Source organism: Gigantopelta aegis, chromosome 3 (genome assembly GCF_016097555.1).
Source record: "Gigantopelta aegis isolate Gae_Host chromosome 3, Gae_host_genome, whole genome shotgun sequence".
In the NCBI taxonomy this organism is placed as follows: Eukaryota; Metazoa; Mollusca; class Gastropoda; order Neomphalida; family Peltospiridae; genus Gigantopelta; species Gigantopelta aegis.
Window position 1 is genome coordinate 64,922,039 of NC_054701.1, and position 25,570 is coordinate 64,947,608.

The following is a 25,570-nucleotide window of genomic DNA, read 5'->3' on the forward strand; positions in this document are numbered from 1 at the left end:
TATAATTACCGGCTTACTTGCCAACCATTTTGTTTTATTTCGTCTCCTGAAGATGCTGGATTTTTACTGACGAAACGTCGAATAACTTCAATAGAAACAATTCTTTTAAATGTGTATATTAACAAAAAGGAAAATATAAAGTAAAAAATTAGGAAAGATGTGTGTAATAAAAATACCATTCCATAGTGGGAGTTTTTCTAATACGACTTGTAATTAAAGTATATTATACATTCTGGAAATATATATATATATATATATATATATATATATATATATATATATATATATATACAGTCGAACCTGGTTTAACGGTCACCTGTACCTAACGGTCACCTGCCTATAACGGCCACTATAAATCTCCCCCAATGCATTTCCTTCCTTATTTGACCTGTACATAATGGCCACCTGTCTATAACGGCCAGCGGTCACTCCTTTTCACCCAAAATCACAGGTTGAACCTGCTATAACGGTCACAAGATGATCGTTGTGAAGACGGTTTTTTGTTTATTTTTTCACCCTGGTTATGTCTTTACTTTTTCAATCATCTTAAAAATTATAAATTAAATGTGTTTATATGACCATGGCTGTAGCTTTGGGTTTATTTTCCGTCAAAGTAAAGTTCCATTGTAATTCTCTGATCGTAATTGAAAAACAAACGGACACTCAGTAACTTCTGTGACACGCAGTTACTGGTGGTGTAATTCGATTGGTTCTCAGCATCCTCACTGAACAGTAGACCGACTTCCCATTGGCTGTACATAATGTAATCTGTATGTATGGTCACTCTATTGAGTCTAGAGAAACTAAACAAATGAGGTGTCTGATTGTTTGGAGCCAGACATGATTGGTAAACAAACATGAACTGCTGAAGGCGGCAATCATTAAAGATGCCCTGTGTTAGGATTATTTAATGACATCTTATTCAGCTGTAATCAACGGTCATACTCCACTGAAGGATTAGCGGTGACATGAAACAAACAAATGAGTTTTAAACATGCCACATGGGTAATAACCTCCAATTAAACAAAATATTTTCTGACATGGACAGTCTCATGTAATAAAAAAATCTTATTTATAACACGTGTATGTCTTCTTTCTTTATGACAGTTGTGGTATGTTTTAATATATGGGTTCTAATTTTGAACCTCTATATAAGGGCCACCTGTCTATAACGGCCACTTTTGTCAGGTCCCATGGGTGGCCGTTATATACAGTTTTGACTGTATATATATATATATATATATATATATATATCACCCCAGGGCTGGTATTAATCTTCAAATTTGGGCAAACAATATAGAGATATCTGGGAAAAATTAGCTTACCTGAAGCCTTTTCACTATGCAATTCCATCATTCTATCTTTAATAATTAGTTGTACACCGTGTAAAATGCGTATATAGCTGTTTGGCAGTACTGCTAATATGTATAATTGTTGTTGTTCAGATTCTGGTCTTTTCGTTTAATTCGGGCAAAAACCAACCTGCCCCCACATACAAAACAATGGGAGCCCGTACGCTTATGCACACACAGCATACACACAGTACACACGCACACTTAGTCGTTCCTAACGTAAACACTCGCACACATTCATCTACATAATTTGAACCGCAATCTTCATGTGGATGTGAGGCATTGCGGTCAACAGCACCCAAACTTCATATTAACAGCACTCTAACTTCATATTAACATCACCCTAACTTCATATTAACATCACCCTAACTTCATATTTTCATTCAAGCAAAGATCATAAGCACGCCTATAAGTAAGAAAGATGCCCTGGACACCGATGATGAGCAGGGATCGGCCATTGGACAAATATCTGCAATATAGAGAAACAAAATCCAAAATAATATACTGAATAACAAAAGCACCCACACATATTTTAATATACTGACGTCCAAAAGAAACTTTACATAAATAACATTTGAATAATCTGATAAATATTGTTGCTAATTTAAAATACCAATGTAGAAACCACCTTAGAAACATTGTGCATGTATCACGAAGTGCATTGTCGCGTTTCAACGTTGAACTTCATGATACTTTCATATCCCACCGTATCGTTTGCTGGGTTTTTTTTATAATACAATTTCAAGCCTTGTAAAATTTCCTTTTCATGTCAGTGTGTGTGTGTGTGTGTGTGTGTGTGTGTGTGTGTGTGTGTGTGTGTGTGTGTGTGATATTATATATATATATATATATATATATATATATATATATATATATATATAATATATTATTATTATTATTATTATTATTATTATTATTATTATACATGTATACGTTATTTAAAAAGATTGTGTTTTTTTTATGATCAAATTAAATTCGATAAAAAGACTGTCAAAAGGGGACTAAAATGTTTACAAGACAACTAATTTTAATAGACACTAAAACTAACTGTATTACAACTGAATAATGTTAAATAAATTTAAAAAAAAACCCAATTTAATATTTGCCTTATACTCGAGATTAAACACACATACACTGGCGAAATGTGAGCCAGGCCCAGTGACATACCCTCTACACTCTACACACTTCAGTCATTAAATTATTATTAGTAGCAGTTTAAAATTCCATTGCAAGAGTCTTAACTTCTTTTATCAATTAATTTATAATCAAATTTACAAGACTTTGTTAACAAAATGTTATTTTCGAAAGAAAAAAAGAAGAATTATTTCAGACACCCGGTTATCTCTGAACCTAAGTTTACAATCCAGGGTCCCGTTCTCTGAAGCGATCTTAATACTAAAATCACCTAAAAGTCCGTCCCATCATTCTATAAACATATTTTTTGCAAATAAGTTCAGTTTGGTTTGATGTAAGAAGAAAAGTAAAAGTGTTATGAAAATAACAAATAAATACTATCTTTGTGTGTAATTTACAAAATAATCGGCTTAGAAAAAAACAATTTGTAGTAAATTCCATAGTATGAAAATAGGCGTTCCCTGTGAAACGGACTATAAGTACACAACTACACTTTAACTCCTTATGTACTTATGGTGATCGTAGCGCTAAGATCGCTCCGTAAAACGAGGCCATAAACATTAACTTGATGTAAAGAAATGTGAAAGTTATGCGTTTATTCTGCACGAGCTGCAAGCACAAAAACATCCTGTTAATGAACACTAAGGCCCGGATTACACGAAATGTGATAGTTGCGCGTTTATTCTGGTTTGTTTTGTTTAACAAAACCCCACTAGAGCACATTGACCTATTAATCATCGGCTATTGGATGTTTGGTAATTTTGACATAGAGCCTTAGAGGAAACCCGCTACATTTTCTCATTAGTAGCAAGGGATCTTTTATATGCACCATGTCACAGACAGTATAGCACATACCACCAGTTTTGATATACCAGTCGTGGTGCACTGGGCTTTTGTTTGAAAACTAAGGGTCACACTATACGAAAGGTAAAGGTGATCATTGCGCGTTTATTCTAGTTTGCTTTGTTTAACGACACCACTAGAGCACAATGATTTATCAATCAACAGTTGTTGGATGTTAACTATTTGGTATATTTGACGTATAGTCTTAGAAAGGAAACAGACAGACAGACATACGGACAGACAGACAGATGGTTAGACGGCATGAACTGACTGGCGTTTGCAGATCATGGAAATATTTGGAAATGTGTGTGTTACTAATTTCACTCACCTGGTGTGGTGCTGACTGTCTGTTCCTTACACAAGACGACTGGGGTGCCGGGGCAGTAACAATTACAGTCCTTCCGCTGAAAACCCTCTCCAGGACACTGCCTCGGCATGCACCCCTCTGCTAAAAACAAATCAGCAGGGGCTTAATTCACAAAGCTCTCTTAGGCTTTGCTAAACAACAAAGTATCATCTTTGCAAGTCTTTTACCATTGCACTGCGAGATCGCAAAGTTGCGAGAGTTTAGCGAATTAGGCCCCTGGTCTGTAGGAACAATCTCGTGTGTGTGCGGAGGGTGGGGGGTAGCAAGTCTCTAGTGGTGGGGGCACATACGAGATTTTTATTTTTATTTATATAGAGTAGGAAAAAACCCTGTATTATTTTGTCATCAAGAGAGGTGGGTGGGGGCACTGTAACACCCCCCCCCCCCGGCCCTTGGTTGTTAAAGGTCTGATTAGAATAATGTGTACTTGAGATAAAAACGTACTTGTTCATGGTTAACGGTAATGAAGACTTTTTTTGTTGTTGTTGCAATATTGTTAAATAATAATTTTGAATATGAAATACATACAATATTTAAAAATAACAATAACAATGTACTCATTGTATATATAACAATTTGTAATCTACGTATGGATAATAAGAATTTTTACAAGTTAATTTTACAACAAGAAGTTATAAACGCATGCTTTGATACACCCAACTACGTAAATATTAATATTCCAAATGCACGCGAAGAAATATTAGAGATTATTAGTGAGCAAGAACTGGAGTGACCATAACTCCGAGCTTCATAAGTATACATGGACGAGGAACACACCATTGAAACTGGCCCGATTAGAATTTTTCTTAAAGTCGCAGACCCTAGTTCCGACCTGTAAAAATGGACACTAAGTTTGATTAATTTACAAACCTGTAACACATTTTGGATAACGTTACAACAGAGTGAAACAAAGTCTGTGGCATTAAAACGGTGAAATACTCTTTAAAATAGTTTAAAACTCGACTCCATAACCGTTACTTATCAGGCGCACGTGCGCTTTTAAAAACATGAATAATACATTCTTTGGTATTAGAAATACAAGGATGACTAGATACCGTTCGGATGTACCGGAATGGATAATCTAATCAATAAAATATAAGTAACGTATGATTTCAATTGTCAAAATTAATCGGCAGTTAGCTAACAGTGGTGTATTTCATCATATCAGTGAAGTTTGTGGAAGTATGTGGTATTTGTTTCAGTTAGGATTTGTATTTAATGTTTTATTTGCAGATATTGCCTGCTATCAGCTTTTGTAATTAATGTAAGAATTTATTAACAGCTTGCCTGCTGTCAGCTTATTGTATAACTAATGTTTTATTTTATTCTTAGCCAGGTTATGTCAAACAATAGGCTAGTAACTTGTAATTGTGGTAGTCGTTTCTTTCAGCTTACACTGTACTAACTCACGTTACTTACCTTGCATGTTAACTATTGTTCTCAAACTCCTCTCCCAAGCCCATCAGGGAATAAAACAACCTGTCTCTAGTGTTCAGGTTTATTCTTAAGCATTTCTCCCGCTAAGATTATATTGCCAGGCCAGTTTTCATTTTAAAGGTGGAACTGAAAGTATTACTTGAAAGTGGAAATTATCTGAAAGGTTAGTCTGTATTTTGTTTCATTTAAAATAAGTATGTTTTGTATACATGCATTGTTAGTTAACACCATTATAAAGTACTGTGGCTAGTTATTGTTTAATTACTTTATGAATATATAAAGTAATGATTATTTATATTGGGTATATAGATTAAATTACATTGAATAAATATTTGTTCAAGATAGCTGGCTTAAAGAAAACCTACAATGTGAATGTCATGTTAATTGTGTATGTGTATTTGTATGTGTATGTGTATATGTTTTAGTTCATCGTGTTTAATGATATGTGATGTATTAACTGTGTAATTGTCAATAGTTTCTTTTATATGTCTTGTATTTGAATTGTAGATTGTCCTGTTCTCTTTCCGTGTGCTGGAGAATCCAGTTTATCTCACACCCAGATGTCATCTACCTGGTATGAGTTTTACGTATTATGTTTGTCAAATATCAGTTTTTCATATATAACTGTGGTAAATGACTAGTTGTATTTGTCATGTTTATCAAGTGTATTTATTACATGAATTTATTACATGTATTTGCTACATGTTATCGAATATTTTTATAGTTTGGCATTAAATACTTAGGATTTAAAGCAGGATAATTAAATTTACATTATTTTTATGATGGGATGAATATGATTAAAGAGATACATTGGCTTAAATTGTGATAAAAATGTTATACGTATACGTAAATTATTTTACTTTGATGATATATACATGAATTCTATATGTATTCTATGATGTGATATTTATTGTTGTTTTATTGTTCTTGTAGGGTGTTTTTCCTTGTCTTCATTTTGTTGTGACATCAAATAAATTGGCTGTTACGTTTTCCTTCTGTTAGGGACCGACAGGCAAAGGATGAACACACAACAAATGGATGGCAGACGGTGCATGTATCGACGACAGCGTTAATAACTCCACTTATGGACTTTCTCCCTTGTATATGACGTCAGAAGATGTTTCGTGAGCTTCTCTGATTTTATTTGTGTGTGGTTTTGTTTTTGTTTTTGTTTTTTAATTCTACGTGGACATTTTAATTTATAACCAAAATAATGTAACGAGAAATGGTCATATTATGTATATAGTCATGACATTGCATTGAAAAACTAATTTATTCCTCAGACAACAAATAACAAACAACAGATTTTATTTATTTTATTATTTTTATTTCTCTACCGTGGACATATTTATTTTCAAGGTGTTTTCTTTGTGATCCGGATTACAGAAAATGTGATGTATCGATACACATTTTGAATTGAGTACCCTCAACTGTGTGAATCTATTTAATTATTTAATTTAATTTATTTATTTTAATTATTTTCACTTACCTGTGATAGAAAGAGCCAATACCTAACTTGAATACCTTGTATTTGTTTTTGAAGATTTTTTATTTTTTTTATTATCATGTGTTGGCTATTGTCAATAATGTGACTTGAACTTTGATGTGATCTTAAATATTATTCAGGTTGTACCTATATTATTATGTCATAGTTCCATAATTTTGGAAACAAAATTATTATAAGTTATGGTTTAACTAGTGAATTCAAATGGCCATGCATTGTTTTTTTTTAAAGTCTTTCCTCACTTAGATCTAAATCCGACTTTTACATAGTCTTGTCTTACCTACACATGTTTCTTTATACAAAACTAACATACTGCACGTAGTTACATATTATTAGTAACTTAAATGCTTTCCTTTCCAGGATTTGTGACTTATTTCTGCAATATCCCTGAATATCAATGAAATACACAAGATAGTCAAGTAATTCATTCAAATTATTTTTCAGGTTTGTAATATTGTGAATTGAATGATGTTTTAAATATTTATTGTTTCAATTTTAAAGATGTTCCTATATTAGCTAAATTGTCTTGTTGGTAGTTCAAGGGAAACATTTAGCATTTTGAACTTGCTTTTGCTGTTGTGTAGTTGTTATATTCTTACCTCAATATCTTCTGTGACTTATAAATATAGTATTACAGTTACACTTACCTTGAACCATGTCTGATCCTGAAGTACCAGAATTAAGTGCAGAAGAGTTGCAGTTAATTTCTTCATTTAGACAGTTACACGTCCAGCCTAAGGCTGATACCCTTGAAGATTTGGTTAGCTGGATGACTCAGTTTACTAAAGGAGCTGTCAAAAAGAAAGATGAAGGAGCTGCCAAATATTAGCCTTTACAGCCTACTCTGCCTTCGTCACTGACTTTAACACAGCCACCTCGGCTTCCTTTCTTCTCAGGTGACGGGAAAGGTGATGCAGATTTTGATCAGTGGAAACATGAATTGGAATGTTTGACTAACATCCATGGTACATCTGTCCTGTCTGAAGCTATTAGGCGTTCGCTTCGCGGTAAAGCTGCTCGCGTTGCAATGCATATAGATAAAAATGCGCCTATTGAAAGATTAATAGAGAAACTTGATAGTGGTTTTGGAGAAGTAAAAGTGGGTCACGCTATTATGGCTACCTTTTACACAGCTAAACAAAGTGACGATGAAAGTGTAGCTGACTGGGCATGAAGATATTTTGTGCAAGGCTGTTGCTACAGGGAAAGTGAACCAATATGAAACTGAAGCAATGCTGTGTAATATTTTTTGGACAGGGCTTCGACCTGAACTAAAAGATTTATCAGGACACAAGTTTGAAAAGGATGACACATTTGAAGATTTTATTAAAGTTATAAGACAAGTAGAAGAGGAGTTGCAACAGAGAAAGAAAAGAAGGGAATCAAAGGGAAAGTTGACTATTCCTGGAAAGGCTGCGGTCTCTCAAGAGAATTCCGATATTCAGGAAATTCGAGGTATACTCAAGCAGATGTCAGCAGAGTTGAGTTCTCTGAAGCAGCAGCATCAGACAGACAATGATTCCAAAACAAAGCATCAGGCGGATATCAAATATGTTCCAAAGTGGAATTCTGCATCATCTTTTCAGAGTAATGAACCAGTCTGTTTTCGTTGTGGTCAACCAGGGCACATAAAGAAGGAATGTAGGGTTCAATTACCCCACCAGATGAGTAAACTTTTAAACTGGAGACCGCCTATGGCGAGGGGCAAACCATTGGAAGTTGGATGCCACGGGTCACCGGTGGCTAGCAGCACTTGCATCATACGATGTTAATATCATTTACCGACCTGGGTTAAATAACGCTGATGCTGATTCTTTATCCAGACTACCTGGTTTATCAGAACATACAGAAATATCGGCAGATGCAGTTAGAGCTGTATGTGGTGTTTTGAATACTCAGCCTTTTGTAGAAGCTTTGTGCACTTCTGCAGAAATGGTCGATTCTGTTCTGGATGATGGACAGAACATCAGTGGAATGTCTGACAGGGAATGGAGGAAAGCCCAAGCTGCTGATACAATCTTGCATCCATGGATGGAGCTTGTACGAAGGAAGAAGAAACCTAAGTGAATAATGCCTTTTTCAGAGCTTTTGATAGTTTTGTTTTTGTAAGAGGTATTTTACATCGTCAGGTGAAGATCGATGGTCAGGTTCGACATCAACTTGTTTTGCCATCTAAATATATACTACTCAAAAGAACTATACTACTTACAAAAAAACCAGAAATAAATGTCACTGTATACAAGAAAGTCACATGACATGCTGTCAAACATGGATTTTACACATTAGAACATTCGTTTAATAGTGTGTGAATCCACCCCTGGCGCGAATACACTTGACACATCGTTGCCTCATGCTGTTGATCAGACGTCTGAAGAACTCTTGGGGAATGGCCTGCCACTCTGCCATAAGAAGTTGACCCAGATCATGAAGGTTGGCCGGAGGGGCATGGTTATCCCGAACTCTCCTGCCTAATTCGTCCCAGGCGTGCTCCATTGGGGCCAGGTCAGGCGAATATGCTGGCCAATCCATTCTGGCGATACCTTGTTGTCTGAGAAAGTCCGTTACCACCCTGGCGCGGTGGAGTCTGGCATTGTCATCCTGCAGAACTGCCCCGCCGCTAATCTGCTGAAGGCCTGGGAGAACCAACGGCCGGATAATCTCATTCAGATAGCGGATTCCATTCAGATTGCCATCCACCACATAGAGGGGGGTCCTGTGGTGGATAGAGATGCCGCCCCACACCATGACACTGCCACCACCGAACCGGTGACGTTGACTAACGTTAACGTCAGCGAAGCGCTCCCCAGGACGTCTGTAGACACGAACCCGACCGTCGTTTTCACTCGACCCCACTGAACACGTTACCACCGCAGATGAAGCGTGCACCAGTGACGTCTGGCCGTTCTGTGACGTGGTAGGAGTGGTGGTCGAACAGCCTGGCGACGGTAGCGTAGATTATTGGCTCTCAGACGATTGCGTATGGTTTGATCAGACACTCGAGTTCCAGTCGCAGCCCGCAGATTGTCACATAATCGGCGTGCAGTGGTTGTGCGTTGACGTAGAGCCATATTGGTGATGTAGCGGTCCTCTCTATTTGTAGTGCTTCGGGGTCTTCCCGAACGTGGACGATTTCGAACAGAATTCGTTGCTTGGTACCGTTGCCACAGTCGGCCAACGACACTCTGACTGACACCAAGTCTCAGAGCAACATTTCTTTGTGTATTGCCATCCTGAAGCCAAGCAATAGCCCTTCCTCGATCTTCGATAGTCAGTTGAAGTCTACCATTGTCGAATTTGGAGTGTGTACGTACACGAACGCAAGCTCCAATTATACGGAAATTCAGCATTGGGAACATGGAATACACGTGCAAAGCGTGCAAATGAAGCGCTTTGTGAAAAAGCAAGTTATGGGCACTTAGCAGACCTTTCGCTTTCGCCCTAATTTACGTGCAAATGTAAGCATGTTTTCGCCATTAGAACTAGTCGACAGTGTCCATGACAGTGGATTTTAATTCATTTATGGGTTGCTTAGACCCACTTTCGTCAAAATGGAACAATACCATGCGTGACATTATGGTCTAGCTAATATAATTGACATTCAGAAAATAATGTCGAAAATATCGTCTGACCCTTAAATTCTTTTGAGTAGTATATGTACACGATGTTCTCCATGGTTTACACAGCGATGTTGGGCATCCTGGTCGTGACAAGACTTTATCGATTTCGTGATAGATTTTATTGGCCAGGCATGTCAGCTGATGTTGAGAAATGGATTAAAAACTGTAACCGGTGTGTACGGCGGAAACCACTAGCTAATGCTCGTGCTCCGCTTATTAATATCACCACCACTCAACCCCTGGAGTTAATTTGTATGGACTTCCTTACTGTGGAAACTTCAAAGGGAGGTTATCAACATATTTTAATAATCACTGATCATTTCACCAGGTACGCGCAAGCTATACCTACTAGAAATATGACAGCAAAGACTACAGCAGAGGCCTTCTACAACAACTTTGTGATACACTATGGTATTCCTCTACGAATACATAGTGATCAAGGGACGAACTTTTGAAAGTCGTTTGTTGAATGAACTTTGCATAATTTTGGGAATGGACAAATCAAGAACTACCCCGTACCATCCAATGGGTAATGGCATGTGCGAGAAATTTAATCGTACATTGCTTGATATGCTTGGGACTCTTAATCCTGATCAGAAGGAGGACTGGAAAACATATGTTGGACCTCTAGTTCATGCCTATAACTGCATCAGGCATGATTGAATTGGACATTCACCGTTCTTTTTAATGTTCGGACGAGAGCCCCGATTGCCCATTGATCTTGCCTTTGGAATTGAATCGAACAGGGGTAATGACTCGCTGCTGGCATATGTCAAATCGTTAAAGGAGACAATCAAACATTCCTGTGAATTGGCATCAAAAGCATCGAAGTTAGCTCAACAGCGACAAAAGACTGGCTATGACCTGAAGGTTAGGGGTGCAACCTTAGAGGAAGGTGATCGTATCTTAGTCAAGACACTGGCTTTCGATGGTAAGCATAAACTTGCAGATCGATAGCAAGAGTTTCCATACCTCATCCTTTCACAGCCGAACAAGGATATCCCGGTGTTCGTTGTACAGAGGGAAGATGGTGAGGGAAGGAAAAGGACCTTACATCGAAATCATCTTCTTCTAATAGGATCCCTTCTTCCTGATGAGGAAAAAAAGCCTAAGCCGAAACTCAGGAGAAAACCACTTCATTCAAATTGTACACCAGAGAAACAAGATTTAGAGGAAACACAGTTTCTAACATGGTTAGACAGCATGAATTGACTGGCGTTTGCAGATCATGGAAATATATGGAAATGTGTGTGTTACTAATTTCACTCACCTGGCAACGTTGTTGTGGTTGTAGTTGTAGGTGTAGTGGATGCCGCAGTTGTACTTGGTGTGGTGCTGACTGTCTGTTCCTTACACAAGACGACTAGGGTGCCGGGGCAGTAACAATTACAGTCCTTCCCCTGAAAACCCTCTCCAGGACACTGCCTCGGCATGCACCCCTCTACAAAAAAAAAACAAATCCGCAAGGGCATAATTCACAAAGCTCTCTTAGGCTCTGCTAGACAACAAAGCATCCTCTTTGCAAGTCTTTTACAATTGCACTGCGAGATCGCAAAGTTGTGAGAGTTTAGTGAATTAGGCCCCTGGTCTGTAGGAACAATCTCGTGTGTATGCGGAGGGGGGGGGGGGGGCTCAGGTCTGTAGCAAGTCTCTAGTGGTGGGGGCACATGCGATTTTTTTTTATTTATTTATATAGAGTAGGAAAAAACCCTGTATTATTTTCGTCCTCAAGAGAGGTGGGTGGGGGCACTGTACCCCCCCCCCCCCCCCACACGGTCCTTGGTTGTTAAAGGTCTGATTAGAATAATGTGTACTTGAGAGAAAAACGTACTTGTTCATGGTTAACGGTAATGAAGACTTTTTTTGTTGTTGTTGCAATATTGTTAAATAATAATTTTGAATATGAAATATATACAATATTTAAAAATAACAATAATAATGTATTTATAACAATTTGTAATCTATGTATGATCCAAATACGCATAATAAGAATTTTTACAAGTTAATTTTACAACAAGAAGTTATAAACGCATGCTTTGATACACCCAACTACGTAAATATTAATATTCCAAATGCACGCGAAGAAATATTAGAGATTATTAGTGAGCAAGAACTGGAGTAACCATAACTCCGAGCTTCATAAGTATACATGGACGAGGAACACACCATTGAAACTGGCCCGATTAGAATTTTTCTTAAAGTCGCAGACCCTAGTTTCAACCAGTAAAAATGGACACTACGTAAATATTAATATTCCAAATGCACGCGAAGAAATATTAAAGATTATTAGTGAGCACGACCTTGTTGATGTCTGGAGAGACCTTAACCTCGAACTTCATAAGTTTACATGGACGGGGAACACACCATTGCAACAGGCCCAATTAGATTTTTTCTTAAAGTCGCAGACCCTAGTTTCAACCAGTAAAAATGGACACTAAGTTTGATTAATTTACAAACCTGTAACACATTTGGATAACGTTACAACAGAGTGAAACAAGAGTCTGTGGCATTAAAACGGTGAAATACTCTTTAAAATAGTTTAAAACTCGACTCAATAACCGTTACTTATCAGGCGCACGTGCGCTTTTAAAAACATGAATAACACATTTTGTGGTATTAGAAACACAAGGATGACCAGATACCGTTCGGATGTACCGGAATGGATAATCTAATCAATAAAATATAAGTAACGTATGATTTCAATTGTCAAAAACGGCTCTAATAGTGAAAAATATGCTGAAGTGTTTAAAAACTAGGGTGTGTCCCTTTAAAGGCGCAGACCCTAGTTTCAGCCAGAGAAAATGGACACTAATTTTAGTTAATCTACAAACATGCAACACGTCTAAATAAGGTTATAACAGAGAGAAGCTAAAGTATGTGATGTTTAAACAGGGAAATACGTATAGGATAACGCATGCCTCCGAGGTTATGGTTGGGATAGTAAAACCCGAGGGAAGAAAGGTTTGTGAAAGTAAGACCTGAGGGCGAAGCCCGAAGTGAAGAAAGGTTTGTGAAAGTACTTTCACAAACCTTTCTTCCCTCGGGTTTTACTATCCCAACCACAACCAAGGAGAAGTGCGTTATCCAACATACAAATCGTTAATAAGTGTTGTTTATTCTGCGTTTTATGATAAAGCAATTTTTATTTGGAAAAAAAACCCCCAACAATCTTTCCCTCGTCGAAAAAATAGAACAGTCGACAGTTTCATTGAATTCACCTATGCACGTGCACGAGTTGGGTCAGCCCACATGTGTTGAGAGAAGTCACGTGACTATCACTGGAATTTCTCGTGCGGTACACCGCGTGGTCATATTCGCAAATGCAGTGGACTGTCATGGACCCAAGCGAAGATTTAGTTTTGAGTCAAGCGAGGTTTTACTTCTGTGGTAAAACCTGCGTTGGAGGTTTTACTTCTGTGGTAAAACCTGTGACTAGGTTTTACTTCTGTGGTAAAACCTTCAATGAAGTTTTACCTAGAATATAATCATCATCCAATAGCATAGGGGTAATTCGGGATAGGTTTGTATAGTCTAAAAATAACTAGAGTTTATATCTATAACCGTTATTTCTCAGACCAACGTGCGTTTTTAGAATGTGGAAAATGCTTTTGCAAAACTTGGATGACCAGAACCACTATAATTAATATTCTAAATAATAAAATTTAAGTATTTCTAATTTAAATTATCAACAACGGCTTTAATAGTTAAAAATACGTCGTAGTGTTTAAAAACTACGGTCTGTCACTTTAATATCAACTTCACTGTAATCTTTTGTAACAAACTCTAATAAACATCGTGGATATAGAACTGATAATTCTATGCTAAGTCTTAAGTTCGAATTCACTGAAAATATAAAACATAATACATATAGTGTGTGTGCGCACGTGTGTTTGTGTGTGTGTGTGTGTGTGTGTGCGTGTGCGTGTGTGTGTGTGTGTGTGTGTGCGTGCGTGTGTGTGTATGTGTGTTTGTATAATGTATACTAATATAAAAATTGACTGTTTTCTGCACACTGATACATCAGATTGGCTAGCTTGATGTCACGGTGTGTGTATTTGTGTGTGTGTGTGTATGTGTATTTGTGTGTGTGTATCTGTGTGCTTATATATGTGCATTTGTGTGTGTGTGTGTATCTGTGTATATGTGTGTGTATCTGTGTATTTGTGTGTGTGTATCTGTGTATTTGTGTGTGTATCTGTGTATTTGTGTGTGTGTATCTGTGTATTTGTGTGTGTGTGTCTGTGTATTTGTGTGTATATCTGTGCATTTGTGTGTGTGTATCTGTGTATTTGTGTGTGTGTGTCTGTGTATTTGTGTGTATATCTGTGCATTTGTGTGTGTGTATCTGTGTATTTGTGTGTGTGTGTCTGTGTATTTGTGTGTATATCTGTGCATTTGTGTGTGTATGTGTGTGTATTTGTTTATGTGTGTGTATGTGTGTGTGTATGTGTGCATGTTTGTGTGTGTGTGTGTGTGTGTGTGAGTGTGTGTGTCGTGTGTGTATGTGTGTGTGTGTGCGCGCGTGTGTGTGTTGTGTGTGTGTGTGTGTGTGTGTTGTGTGTGTGTGTGTGTTTGTGTGTGTTTGTGTTTGTGTGTGTTTGTGTATGTGTGCATGTTTGTGTGTGTGTGTGTGTGTGTGTGTTTGTGTGTGTTTGTATTTGTGATATGAAATATAAACTATATAAACACTAACTGCTTTCTGCACACTGATACATCAGGTTCGCTAACTTGATGTCACGGAAACTCAGACCCTGTCTTTGGCCGATTCTGTTCTGGAATTTCGGGTCCTTGGTCACGATGGTTCTTGATCCAAACACCTGAAACGCAACATCATTATGTTGTGGCTTTCTAATATCACTACAAAATAAATATCACAAACCCCATTGGCGGATCCAGAAGGGTATTATAGGGGTCCCATGATCCCTCTACTTTTTAAACAAGAAAATCATCATCCACAATACCACAACATCAAATTGCCCGAAAAATGCACCTCTTAGCCTCTTTATTTGAAAATTTCTCAAGAACTTGAAGAAGCATGCCCACAAAACCCCCGAATGATGTTGCTACATTTGAGAAGTCAACCCAAATATGGTTTAAATAAACTCGACCTACACTTCCTGTTGGACAAATTGGATTATATGGGTAATAAACTGATATACTTACGTTGCCGGAATAGTGCATAACACTGTCATAATCGTACTCTACGCCTCGATCATTTATCAGCGCGGCTGGCGCTTTGGCGAATTGGGACCTCCAGTTGGGCGGGATCTGGTTAAAGTTGACCATTATAAAATCGTCCCGGTCTGGCCTAGCCTGCTCGTGTATCCAACCAATGGCGTGACCGATTTCGTGAACTACGATGCCTTTCTGTGTATTGCAATTAAGACTTAATATTATTATCCCATAATGAATAAGTCAGCGTAAATAAATGTACAAATAGCGAAATTATTACAACTATGGTAATGGACCTTTAAATTCAATTTTGGACTGTCAACATCATAAACATCATCAGTATATTTATGATAGCATCTTCAGTAATATCAACCACCATCATTATTCCATGTGAATAAGTCAACGTAAATAAATGTACAAATAGCGAAATTATCGCAACTAGAACAATGGACCTTTAAATTTTATTTTGGACAGTCAGCAACATAAACATCATCAATAGGTTTATATCTATGATAGCATCTTTAGTATTATCATCACCATCATTATCTCATGTGAATAAGTTAACGTGAATAAAAAGCGAAATTATTGCAACTATGATAATGGACCTTTAAATTATATTTTGGACAGTCAGCAACATAAATATTATCAGTATATTTAAGGCTCATATAGACTGAATGTGACGCGTGCGTGAGTTCCGACTGTTGCGTCTGCTGCTTGCATTTTGGGCATTTACACCATATACAATTATTTCAATTCGACTGACCGCATGCGTCATTGAAATTTGTATTTCGATTTTTTTTTATCCGGAACGCACGCACGCCCCCCATCCAATCTGTATGATACTTTATACTTTATGATAGTATCATCAATATTATTACATCCCTACCACCACCAAGGTTATGTAAAAGCTCATATAGATTGGATGCGGCACGTTCGTGCGGTCCGTCTTAGAAAAAACTAATTACATTAGTAGCGTCTAGACTGGATGCGTGCGACACGTGAGTCTACAAAATACAGTTGGTGTAATTGCCCAAAAAACGCAAACCGCAGACTCATCAAACGCAATAGTCGGATCGCACGCACGCGCTGCATCCAGTCTATATGAGTCTAAAGAGTATATTAAACAGTAATTACGGTTCTGCAGCCTGAAGCTAAGGCTATGGGCTGGGTACCACCTGATCGTCCTAACCTGGAGTAGCATCTGAAATGAAAAAAGTTTGTTTTGTTTAACGACACCACTGGAGCACATTGATTAATTAATCATCGGCTATTGCATGTCAAGCATTTGGTAATTCTGACACGTAGTCATCAGAGGAAACCCGCTACATACATTTTCCCTATAGCAGCAAGGGATCTTTTATATGTACTTTCCCCACAGACAGGAAAGTACATACCACGGCCTTTGTCTAGTTGTGGTGCACTGGTTGGAACGAGAAAAACCTAATCAGCTGAATGGATCCACCGAGGTGATTCGATCCTCCGACGCAAGCACTTCAAGCGAGCGCTCAATCGACTGAGCTAAATCCCGCCCCTTGGATGGACTCAAGTCAGTTTTAGGTAGGTGTATTTTTAAAAACTGATATAATGGGAGAGAGACCAAGGCCCCCGTTCCACGAAGCGATCTTAGCACTACTATCGCCGTCAATACCTACCATCGCGACCGTGGCACCATGGCACTTTTAAACTAAAACTAATAAATAGGTGTCAAATATACGATTATTGTGGGGGTCGGATCTAGCCCAGTCAGTAGTGCCCAAGACGGACACGTGGACAGTTATAAGCTATCATTGCGTAATGATAGCTTATAACTGTCCACATGTCCGTCTTGCTCTCTTAAGATCAGTTAAAAACATTGATTTATGAATCATAGGCTACTGGATGTCAAACATTTGGTAATTTTGACCAAAAGTCTTTAAGAGGAAACCCGCTATATTTTTCCATTAGTAGCAAGGTATCTTTTATATGCACCATCCCACAGACAGGATAGCACATACCGCGGCCTTTGATATGCCAGTTGTGGTGCACTGGTTGAAACGAGAAATAGCCCAATGGGCCCACCAACGGGAGTCGATCCCAGACCGACCGCACATCAAGCGAGCGCTTTACCACTGGGCTACGTCCCACCCCTCTTAAGATCAGAGTACTCGGGCTAGTAGAGGGCTGAGGTGCTTGGGTCGTAGGATCGAAACACTACGGCGAACTCTTCAGGTTCCACCACCCTTGCCCCTACCACTTCCCCGCAGTTGGCATATCGAAGGCCGTGAGCTGCCCTGATTTGTTTGCGGGAAGTACATATTAAAGATTCCTTACTACTACATGTATAGCGGGGTTGTTTCTGAAGACCATGCCTATGATAATGTTTGACATCCCATAGCCAATGTTTTATTAAAGGGACATTCCTGAGTTTGCTGCAATTTTTAACATGTTATCGGCTAACAGAGACTTTGACGACTGTAATTACACATGAAATATATTTTTCTGCATAAAATATTAGTGGATGTATGTTAAACGTGTTTCTGATCGTTCTAATATTTGCACTAGAGTAAATTTCATTTTATTTCCTAAAAAATTTTTTTTCGTACGTTCGAAATTATTTGAAGACAAAATCCAATTTCGGCTTCTTACAAATATTAGGACGACCAGAAACACATTGAATATACAGACACTGATATTCTAAACAAGAAAATATATTTAATATGTAAGTTTAATCGTAAAAATATTTTATTAGTCGGAAACATCTTACAATGCAGCAAACTCAGGAATGTCCCTTTAATCACTGTGCTCCTGTAGTTTTAAAGGGACTGTCCTGAGTTTCCTGCAATATAAGATGTTTTCGACTAATAAAATAATTTTACGTCTAAAAATACGCATTCAATATACTTTCGTGTTTAGAATATAAATGTCTGTATATTCAACGTATTTCTAGTCGTCTTAATATTTGTAAGAAGCCCAAACTGGATTTTGTCTTTAAATAATTACGTACGTACGAAATTTTTTATTTTAGGAAATAAAATGAAATTTAACCTAGTACAAATACTAGAACGACCAGAAACACGTTTAATATATAGCCACTACTATTTTATGCAGAAAGATCTATTTTATATGTAATTACAGTCGTTAAAAATTGCAGCAAACTCAGGACTGTCCCTTTAATTTTTTAAGCAACACTGTGAGACCTTCAAAAGAATTACTGAAGAAAACATCCACCTCCTCGCTACTACCGAATAGCAGCAAGTTAGAAAGCTTTTATGTAAACTGTCCTACAAACGATTGTTTTAATACCATTATCTTTGTACCTATCCGTAACTTCATAATGCATTGAAAATTGTATTACGTAAACATAACATACATATGTCATATGGGGTCAAAATAAAGAGACTACATAACTAAAAATTACAACCTTTTGAAGAAAGAGTATTTTCTTCTTTAATCATATGAGCCATATGTCTGATTATATGTCCATCTGCGTGGTTTTTGGCGCTGTGCGAGCGCAATAGACGAAAAACAGACACATCAAAATTCGATTTGTGGTTATCAGTAGCCACGTTTTAATACGCGCAGGTATTTTACTGGTAAAGCGACTGCACCGCGCACATGGAAAACAGCCCTTAGTAATACAGTATATGTGGAATATGTAATATATATATATATATATATATATAATTATATATATATATATATATATATATATATATATATATATATATATATATATATATATAATATATATTATACGTGAAACAAGTTATATGACTTTTCCTACCCGTCGCCGTTCCTAAATCTGATTTTAGCTCTCTCATTAGTCGCTTCTCGGAAAGTCAAGCAGGTATAGTTTTGCCATTCGTTTATAGCGCTTCTAATTGTACGTTTGTTTCTGGCAGCTGAAATACAGAAATACAGAATATTGAAATGTTTGACTAATTAATTGTTTCAGTAATACTGATACTACTACTACTACTACTGCTACTGCTGCTGCTGCTGCTGCTGCTGCTGCTGCTACTACTACTACTACTACTACTACTACTACTACTGCTACTACTGCTGTTGCTGCTGCTACTACTACAACAACTATTACTGCTGCTACTACTACTACTTCTACTTCTACTACTACTACTTCTACTTCTACTACTACTAGTTCTACTACTACTACTACTGCTCCTACTGCTGCTGCTACGTCTATTACTGCTGCTACCGCTGCTGCTACTACTACCACCACCACCACCACCACCACCACCACCACCACCACCGGTACACTCAGTACCACTACCACTCAGTATTCACGTTTGTGAAGGAAAAAACCCTTACTAAAATCAGATCTTGCGAATTCGTATGGTACAATACGATCCTTCCACAACAGTCGGTCATTCGCCACTGCTTTTCGTTTTCCACGGTTCGATCGCTCTCTGAAATAACAAAACATTAAAAATTGAAAACCCCTCAAAAACAAACAACAAAAAACAAACAAAAAAACACAAAAAAACACAAAAAAACCCACACACCAACGTTCACAGAAACGCATATCTAACAATAATATTATTGTCGACTAGTTTTGTTACAGTCTAAAATGCACTGAATTTTCGATTATTGCATGTTAACAATAACAGAATACAGCAATGGACGTTAAGTTAACGGTAGGTTAACCGTGACATTGCCAATGATCTGGGACAAGAAACAAAATGTATTTTTAAAGTAACCGGTAGGTTACAGAGACTGTCCTGAGTTTGCCGTCACTGTAACATGGTTCCCGACTTAGAGATCCTTTATAACGACTAATGTCGCATATTAAATATAGTTTCTTGTTTAAAGTATGATGCAAACGTATGGCTATTGTGTAAGAGCAGTGTTAAAAGTGTATGTATATGAGACAAACGTTTGATATGAGTATGGTGCAAAATCAGAGTTAAAAGTGTATGTATATGAGACAAACGTATGATATGAGTATTGTGCAAAATCAGAGTTAAAAGTGTATGTATATGAGACAAACGTATGATATGAGTATTGTGCAAAAGCAGAGTTAAAAGTGTATGTATATGTGGCAAACATACGAGTAGGCCTATTGGGCAAAAGCCATATTTTGCTTTTTATTTCGAGCCCTGATATGAAGCAAACGTACGAGTATTGGGCCAAAAGCACAGAGTTAAAAGTATATGTATATGAGATATGAGGTGTTTACGTTTGCATCAAAAGTAAAAGTGTTATGAAACGTACGAGTATTGGGCAAAGTTGAGTTAAAAGTGTTATGAAACGTACGAGTATTGGCAAAGTTGAGTTAAAAGTGTTATGAAACGTACGAGTAATGGGCAAAGTTGAGTTAAAAGTGTTAAGAAACATACGAGTATTGGGCAGAGTTGAGTTAAAAGTGTTATGAAACGTACGAGTAATGGGCAAAGTTGAGTTAAAAGTGTTAAGAAACATACGAGTATTGGGCAAAGTTGAGTAAAACGTGTTATAAAACGTACGAGTATTGGACAAAGTTGAGTTAAAAGTGTTAAGAAACGTACGAGTATTGAGCAAAGTTGAGTTAAAAGTGTTAAGAAACGTACGAGTATTGAGCGAATTCTGCCATGCTCATCAGCATGTCTAATTCCACCATGATCATGACATCGCCATCGGCCATTATGTGAACCAGGTCGAACATGGCAACTGAAAAAAAAAACCCCACCGAAATAATTAAAGGCGAACAATCAGTTTTGAATACTTGATAAAATTTCTGCTTAAAAACAACGTTTGTTGAGTTTAAATGAAAATTAAATGTCAATTTTTTTCATTCTGTTGATCATACAGTTGTTATTGTTTTGTTTTTAGTAATTTTTATTGTTTGAATTTGCGATTTACTGATAAAATATTTTTAACTTTCAAATTTCACTTCTGACCCCATTCGTCCTTCAAGATCTTTGGTGGTCATAAAACCTATTGTAATACTGAACTACCGGTTGAAATATTTGCCCAATTAATTCACTATTATCATATAACCATTCCCCACAGCTAATATACCTTACAATTTTGGCAATTGTAAATTCTTATTAGCGTTCCCATACTTTTTTTGAAGAGTATATAAAGGACATCAAAATATCGGATCAAGGAAATGACGCCCCACAAACAGGAAAATACCCATTGATGTATATGTAGCTGGTTTCCACTGCAATCTCCAGAAAACAGAACGACTGACGACAGATGTCAGAGATCAAAAGTCATGCTATGAATCAACATCGGCCTTACTTAGTTTAGCTCGAAAGTAGTCCAGCACCACCCTGTTTAGTTATTAAATTCAATTTTGGTGTTCTGCTCTTCAAAGATATGTAATAAAATCTTTCTCAGCCATAACGTTCAAAACTTATTTCTGAATTTGATATATAAATATAACATTTCCGGGCTGGCGCAGTTTATGCAGTATTTTTTTCAAAATAAAATATCATGGTCGGATTTAGGGGTTGGAAATTCCATGACCTTAAGAACCCGTTTCTTTCCATATGCATTTTTGTATTTGTGTGTACGTTATACTTACCATCATGTGCAGCCGCCATTATGATCTCATCAATTGCCCTGCTGTTAACAGAAGTCTGAAAAACAGACACAACCCACATAATATGTATGAATTAATTTCTCTTTTCGTACAATACACCTATTGGTACATTTTGTATAGGACTAGTTTAGAGCAAACTTACCCTTCCCTCTCGGACATACCACACAACAAACAAGACACATACACACGCACGCACGCACGCACACACATACAAGCACACACACACACACACACACACACACACACCAGAGAGAGAGAGAGAGAGAGAGAGAGAGAGAGAGAGAGAGAGAGAGAGAGAGAGAGAGAGAGAGAGAGAGAGTTACCATGCCCCTTCCATCTCGGACATACCACACAACACAAACACAGACAAACACACACACACACACGCACATACACACACAAACATCCAGACACACACACACACACACACACAAAACACACACACAAAACACACACACAAAACAAACAAACACACACACACACACACACACACACCTTGGCATCCATCCATCCAAATTCAAAATTAATGCCACATGTGCGTTTAATTTTAACAATTTAAAAATAGACAGGGTGTACATTAATTTTGTCATACGTTTTGGGATGGGTGGATTTTTTTATGTCAACACTGAAAACGATGTACTTCCTGGTTTTTAAATGAACCTTCCTGGGTGTGCAGTTCCCCCAAAACGTCAGCAAACATTGCAAAGAGATGTTCTGTCAACAGAAATATCACGCATACCTTCATTCTTTGTGGACATTCAGCGTTTATTAAACAACCGTGTTTGCCAACTTCAACATTAACCAAAGTAGCTAGTTTATCTTCTTAAGGATTCGACGCGCATCACAATAGTTACAAGAGGAGAAAGACAGCGACCCGACAATATTGAATGTGATTTCATTTCATTTCAACTTATTTTCGTGCTTATATCCAATCAAGGTTCAAGCACGCTGTCTTGGGCACCCCCCCCCCCCCCCCCCCCCCAGCTATCTGAGCTGTCTATCCAGGGCAGTGGGTTAGTGGTAAGTAAGAAAATAGGGTGTAGTGGTCTTACACCTACCCACTGAGTCGTTAAAACCCAGTACCTACCAGCCTTATTGTCCGATGGCGTAACCACGACACCATTGAGGCCGGTATTGAATGTGAATGGCTCCCCAACTGTATCTCTAACAAGTGCTATTATGTTCTGGGCATAAACAAATGTATAGCATACCTTGTTCTAGCAAAACAGGTTTTTTTGGTCAAATTTGGCTTGAAAGTAAAAAGGAAAGGAAAATTATTTTGGAAATAAGAAATTTTTTAAATGTTTAAATGCACTTTGTAAACACATTAGTCAAGCCTCGATGGTGTAGTGATTAAGCCATCGGACTTAAAACTGGTAGGTACTGGGTTCGCATCCCGGTACCGGCTCCCACAAAAAAACTAATTTAACGACTTAATGAGTAGGTGTGAGGCCACTACACCGACTTCTTTCTCACTAACAACTAACCGTACCCCGTCCTGGACAGACTGACCAGATACTGAAGTGTGTGCCCAGGACAGCGTGCTTGAAACTGAATTGGAAATAAGCACGAACATATCAAACAATCAAATCGTGGAATTATTGACAAAAACACTTTTGTAACTAAAATACTCTAACTTCAGTGTAATTTTATTTTTCAAGGAGGGAGAGACAAATACAGAGAGGAGGGAGAGGGAGGGACAAAGAGACAAACAAAGAGAGACAGAGAGACACACAGAGACAGAGAGAGAGATAGAAAGAGAGACATATATATATATATATATATATATATATATATATATATATATACCACTCGGTAGTCTACAGGCACCAAGAACATTTCGATGTAGCTTCCGTAAACAGGAAGTCAGGATGCGCACACGGATGAATGTATATTTTATTAATATTTCAAGCAAGAAACTGTTAGTATCTCCATATACAGTGTATTATTGCCATTTTCAGTACAGTGCAGAGAAAGAAATATTCTATTTAATAGCGTACTTAACACACTTTAATATTGGTTATATGGCGTCGAACATACGGTCAAGGATCACAGATATAATTAAAGAGGAAACCCGCTACCATCACTCCATGGGCTACTCTTTTTGATTAGCAGAAAAATAATTTGTATACGCACCATGCCACCGCCAGTCGTGGTGTACTGGCTGACACAAGAAATAGCCCAATGGGGCTATCGACAAGGATCGATCCTAGATCTATATATAACTATATATATATAACTATATGTTTATATGTGTATGTGTATGTGTATGTGTATATGTATATGTATATGTATATGTATATATATATGTATATATATATGTATATATATATGTATATATATATGTATATATATATATATATATATATATATATGTGTATATGTATAAATGTATAAATCTATATATAACTAGAAGGGTGGATAGATGGGCACATCGGTGCACGAATGGTTAGATGTGTACATGGATAGATACAAATAAAACCATACCTGTAAGCTGAACAGCATGGCGCTGACAATCAATCCTGCTTGGAAGATCATTGCGAAGTGATGTCTTTAAAACTCGACAATGAAGAGACGATTAATGAATAGCGAACTTTATACAACTGGCCGCATCCGCGTTATCACCCAGGATGTAGACCCTCTATTAATCACGGTATACCAAACACACACTCTTCTTCTCAGAGCGTGTCTCATTCAGATTGCTTTCATTATTTCCTCTAAGACGTCCAGTTACAATCGTCGGTTTAGAAACGTGCATCGTGTGATGTGTCACGAATCACACACTTATTAACACTGTTGGCTTTAGACTCGTTTTCTGAAATCATACCTATTTTGGGTGTTAACGTGTAGGCCCCTATATGGAGAGATTTCTTGGAATGTTTCTGTTACGAAAATAAGTTTGTCAGGTTTGTTCTTGTGATGCCGGGATGAATATTAAAAGATCGTGAACAGGAAAGATATTTTAATTACGGTGTACAGTACCCTCGATGTATTGCCCTCCCACCCACCCCACCCTCCGATTTAACGCCGACCCAGCCTACATAAGGTTCAAACGCGTTCATTGTGGATACCAACTCTAACATAGACACAATGTGTACCCCAAAACGAGAAAGAAACAGGCAAGGTGTGTGTGTGCGGGGGGGGGGGGGGGGGGAGGGGGAACGGTGTGTGTGTGTGTGTGTGTGTGTGTGTGTGTGTGTGTGTGTGTGTAAAAACGGGTATGATGGACAATTTGGAATAACAGTGAAAATGAAAGGCTGGATGAAAGGTTAAAAGGCCAAAGTGAAAAAGAAAAGAAATGGAAACAAACAAATAATAATAATTTGGAAGGAAGGAAGGAAATGTATTATTTAACGACGCACTCAACACATTTTATTTACGGTTATATGGTGTCAGACATATGGTTTAAGACCACACAGATATTGAGAGAGGAAACCCGCTGTCGCCACTTCATGGGCTACTTTTGTCGATTAGCAGCAAATGATGTATATAATATTAATTTGTAGCATTTTAGAAGGACAATCCAAAATCAAACGAAATGAGAAAGAACAGAGGATCAGACTATTCAACAATGTGTTTAAAAACACTTTTAACATAAAATTTATGAAAGTTTCCAGTTCG

At 37.5% G+C, this 25,570-nt stretch overlaps 1 protein-coding gene across 1 annotated transcript; it reads right to left on the reverse strand.

Moving 5' to 3' along the window:
* Nucleotides 1-617: 617 nt before the first annotated feature.
* LOC121391728 (nematocyst expressed protein 6-like) lies at nucleotides 618-24,903 on the reverse strand. The gene is made up of 11 exons (XM_041523258.1): nucleotides 24,437-24,903; nucleotides 21,932-21,986; nucleotides 20,970-21,069; nucleotides 19,732-19,829; nucleotides 19,190-19,307; nucleotides 16,561-16,627; nucleotides 15,418-15,621; nucleotides 14,948-15,071; nucleotides 11,525-11,695; nucleotides 3,658-3,777; nucleotides 618-1,821 (listed from the first exon to the last, which is right to left on the reverse strand). The coding sequence occupies exons 1-11, from the start codon at nucleotides 24,485-24,487 to the stop codon at nucleotides 1,736-1,738; spliced, it is 1,194 nt and encodes a 397-aa protein (XP_041379192.1). The 5' UTR covers nucleotides 24,488-24,903; the 3' UTR covers nucleotides 618-1,735.
* Between the last annotated feature and the right edge of the window lie 667 nt (nucleotides 24,904-25,570).

What these genes read in the sequence shown, in the direction of transcription:
- LOC121391728 (XM_041523258.1), bottom strand. Translation starts at nt 24,487, where the DNA reads ATGATCTTCCAAGCAGGATTGATTGTCAGCGCCATGCTGTTCAGCTTA. An exon ending in TAGCTTCAGGCTGCAGAACC is followed by an intron (nt 15,622 to 16,560) that starts GTAATTACTGTT and finishes TGCAATACACAG; the next exon opens with AAAGGCATCGTAGTTCACGA. An exon ending in TTATGCACTATTCCGGCAAC is followed by an intron (nt 15,072 to 15,417) that starts GTAAGTATATCA and finishes GTTGCGTTTCAG; the next exon opens with GTGTTTGGATCAAGAACCAT.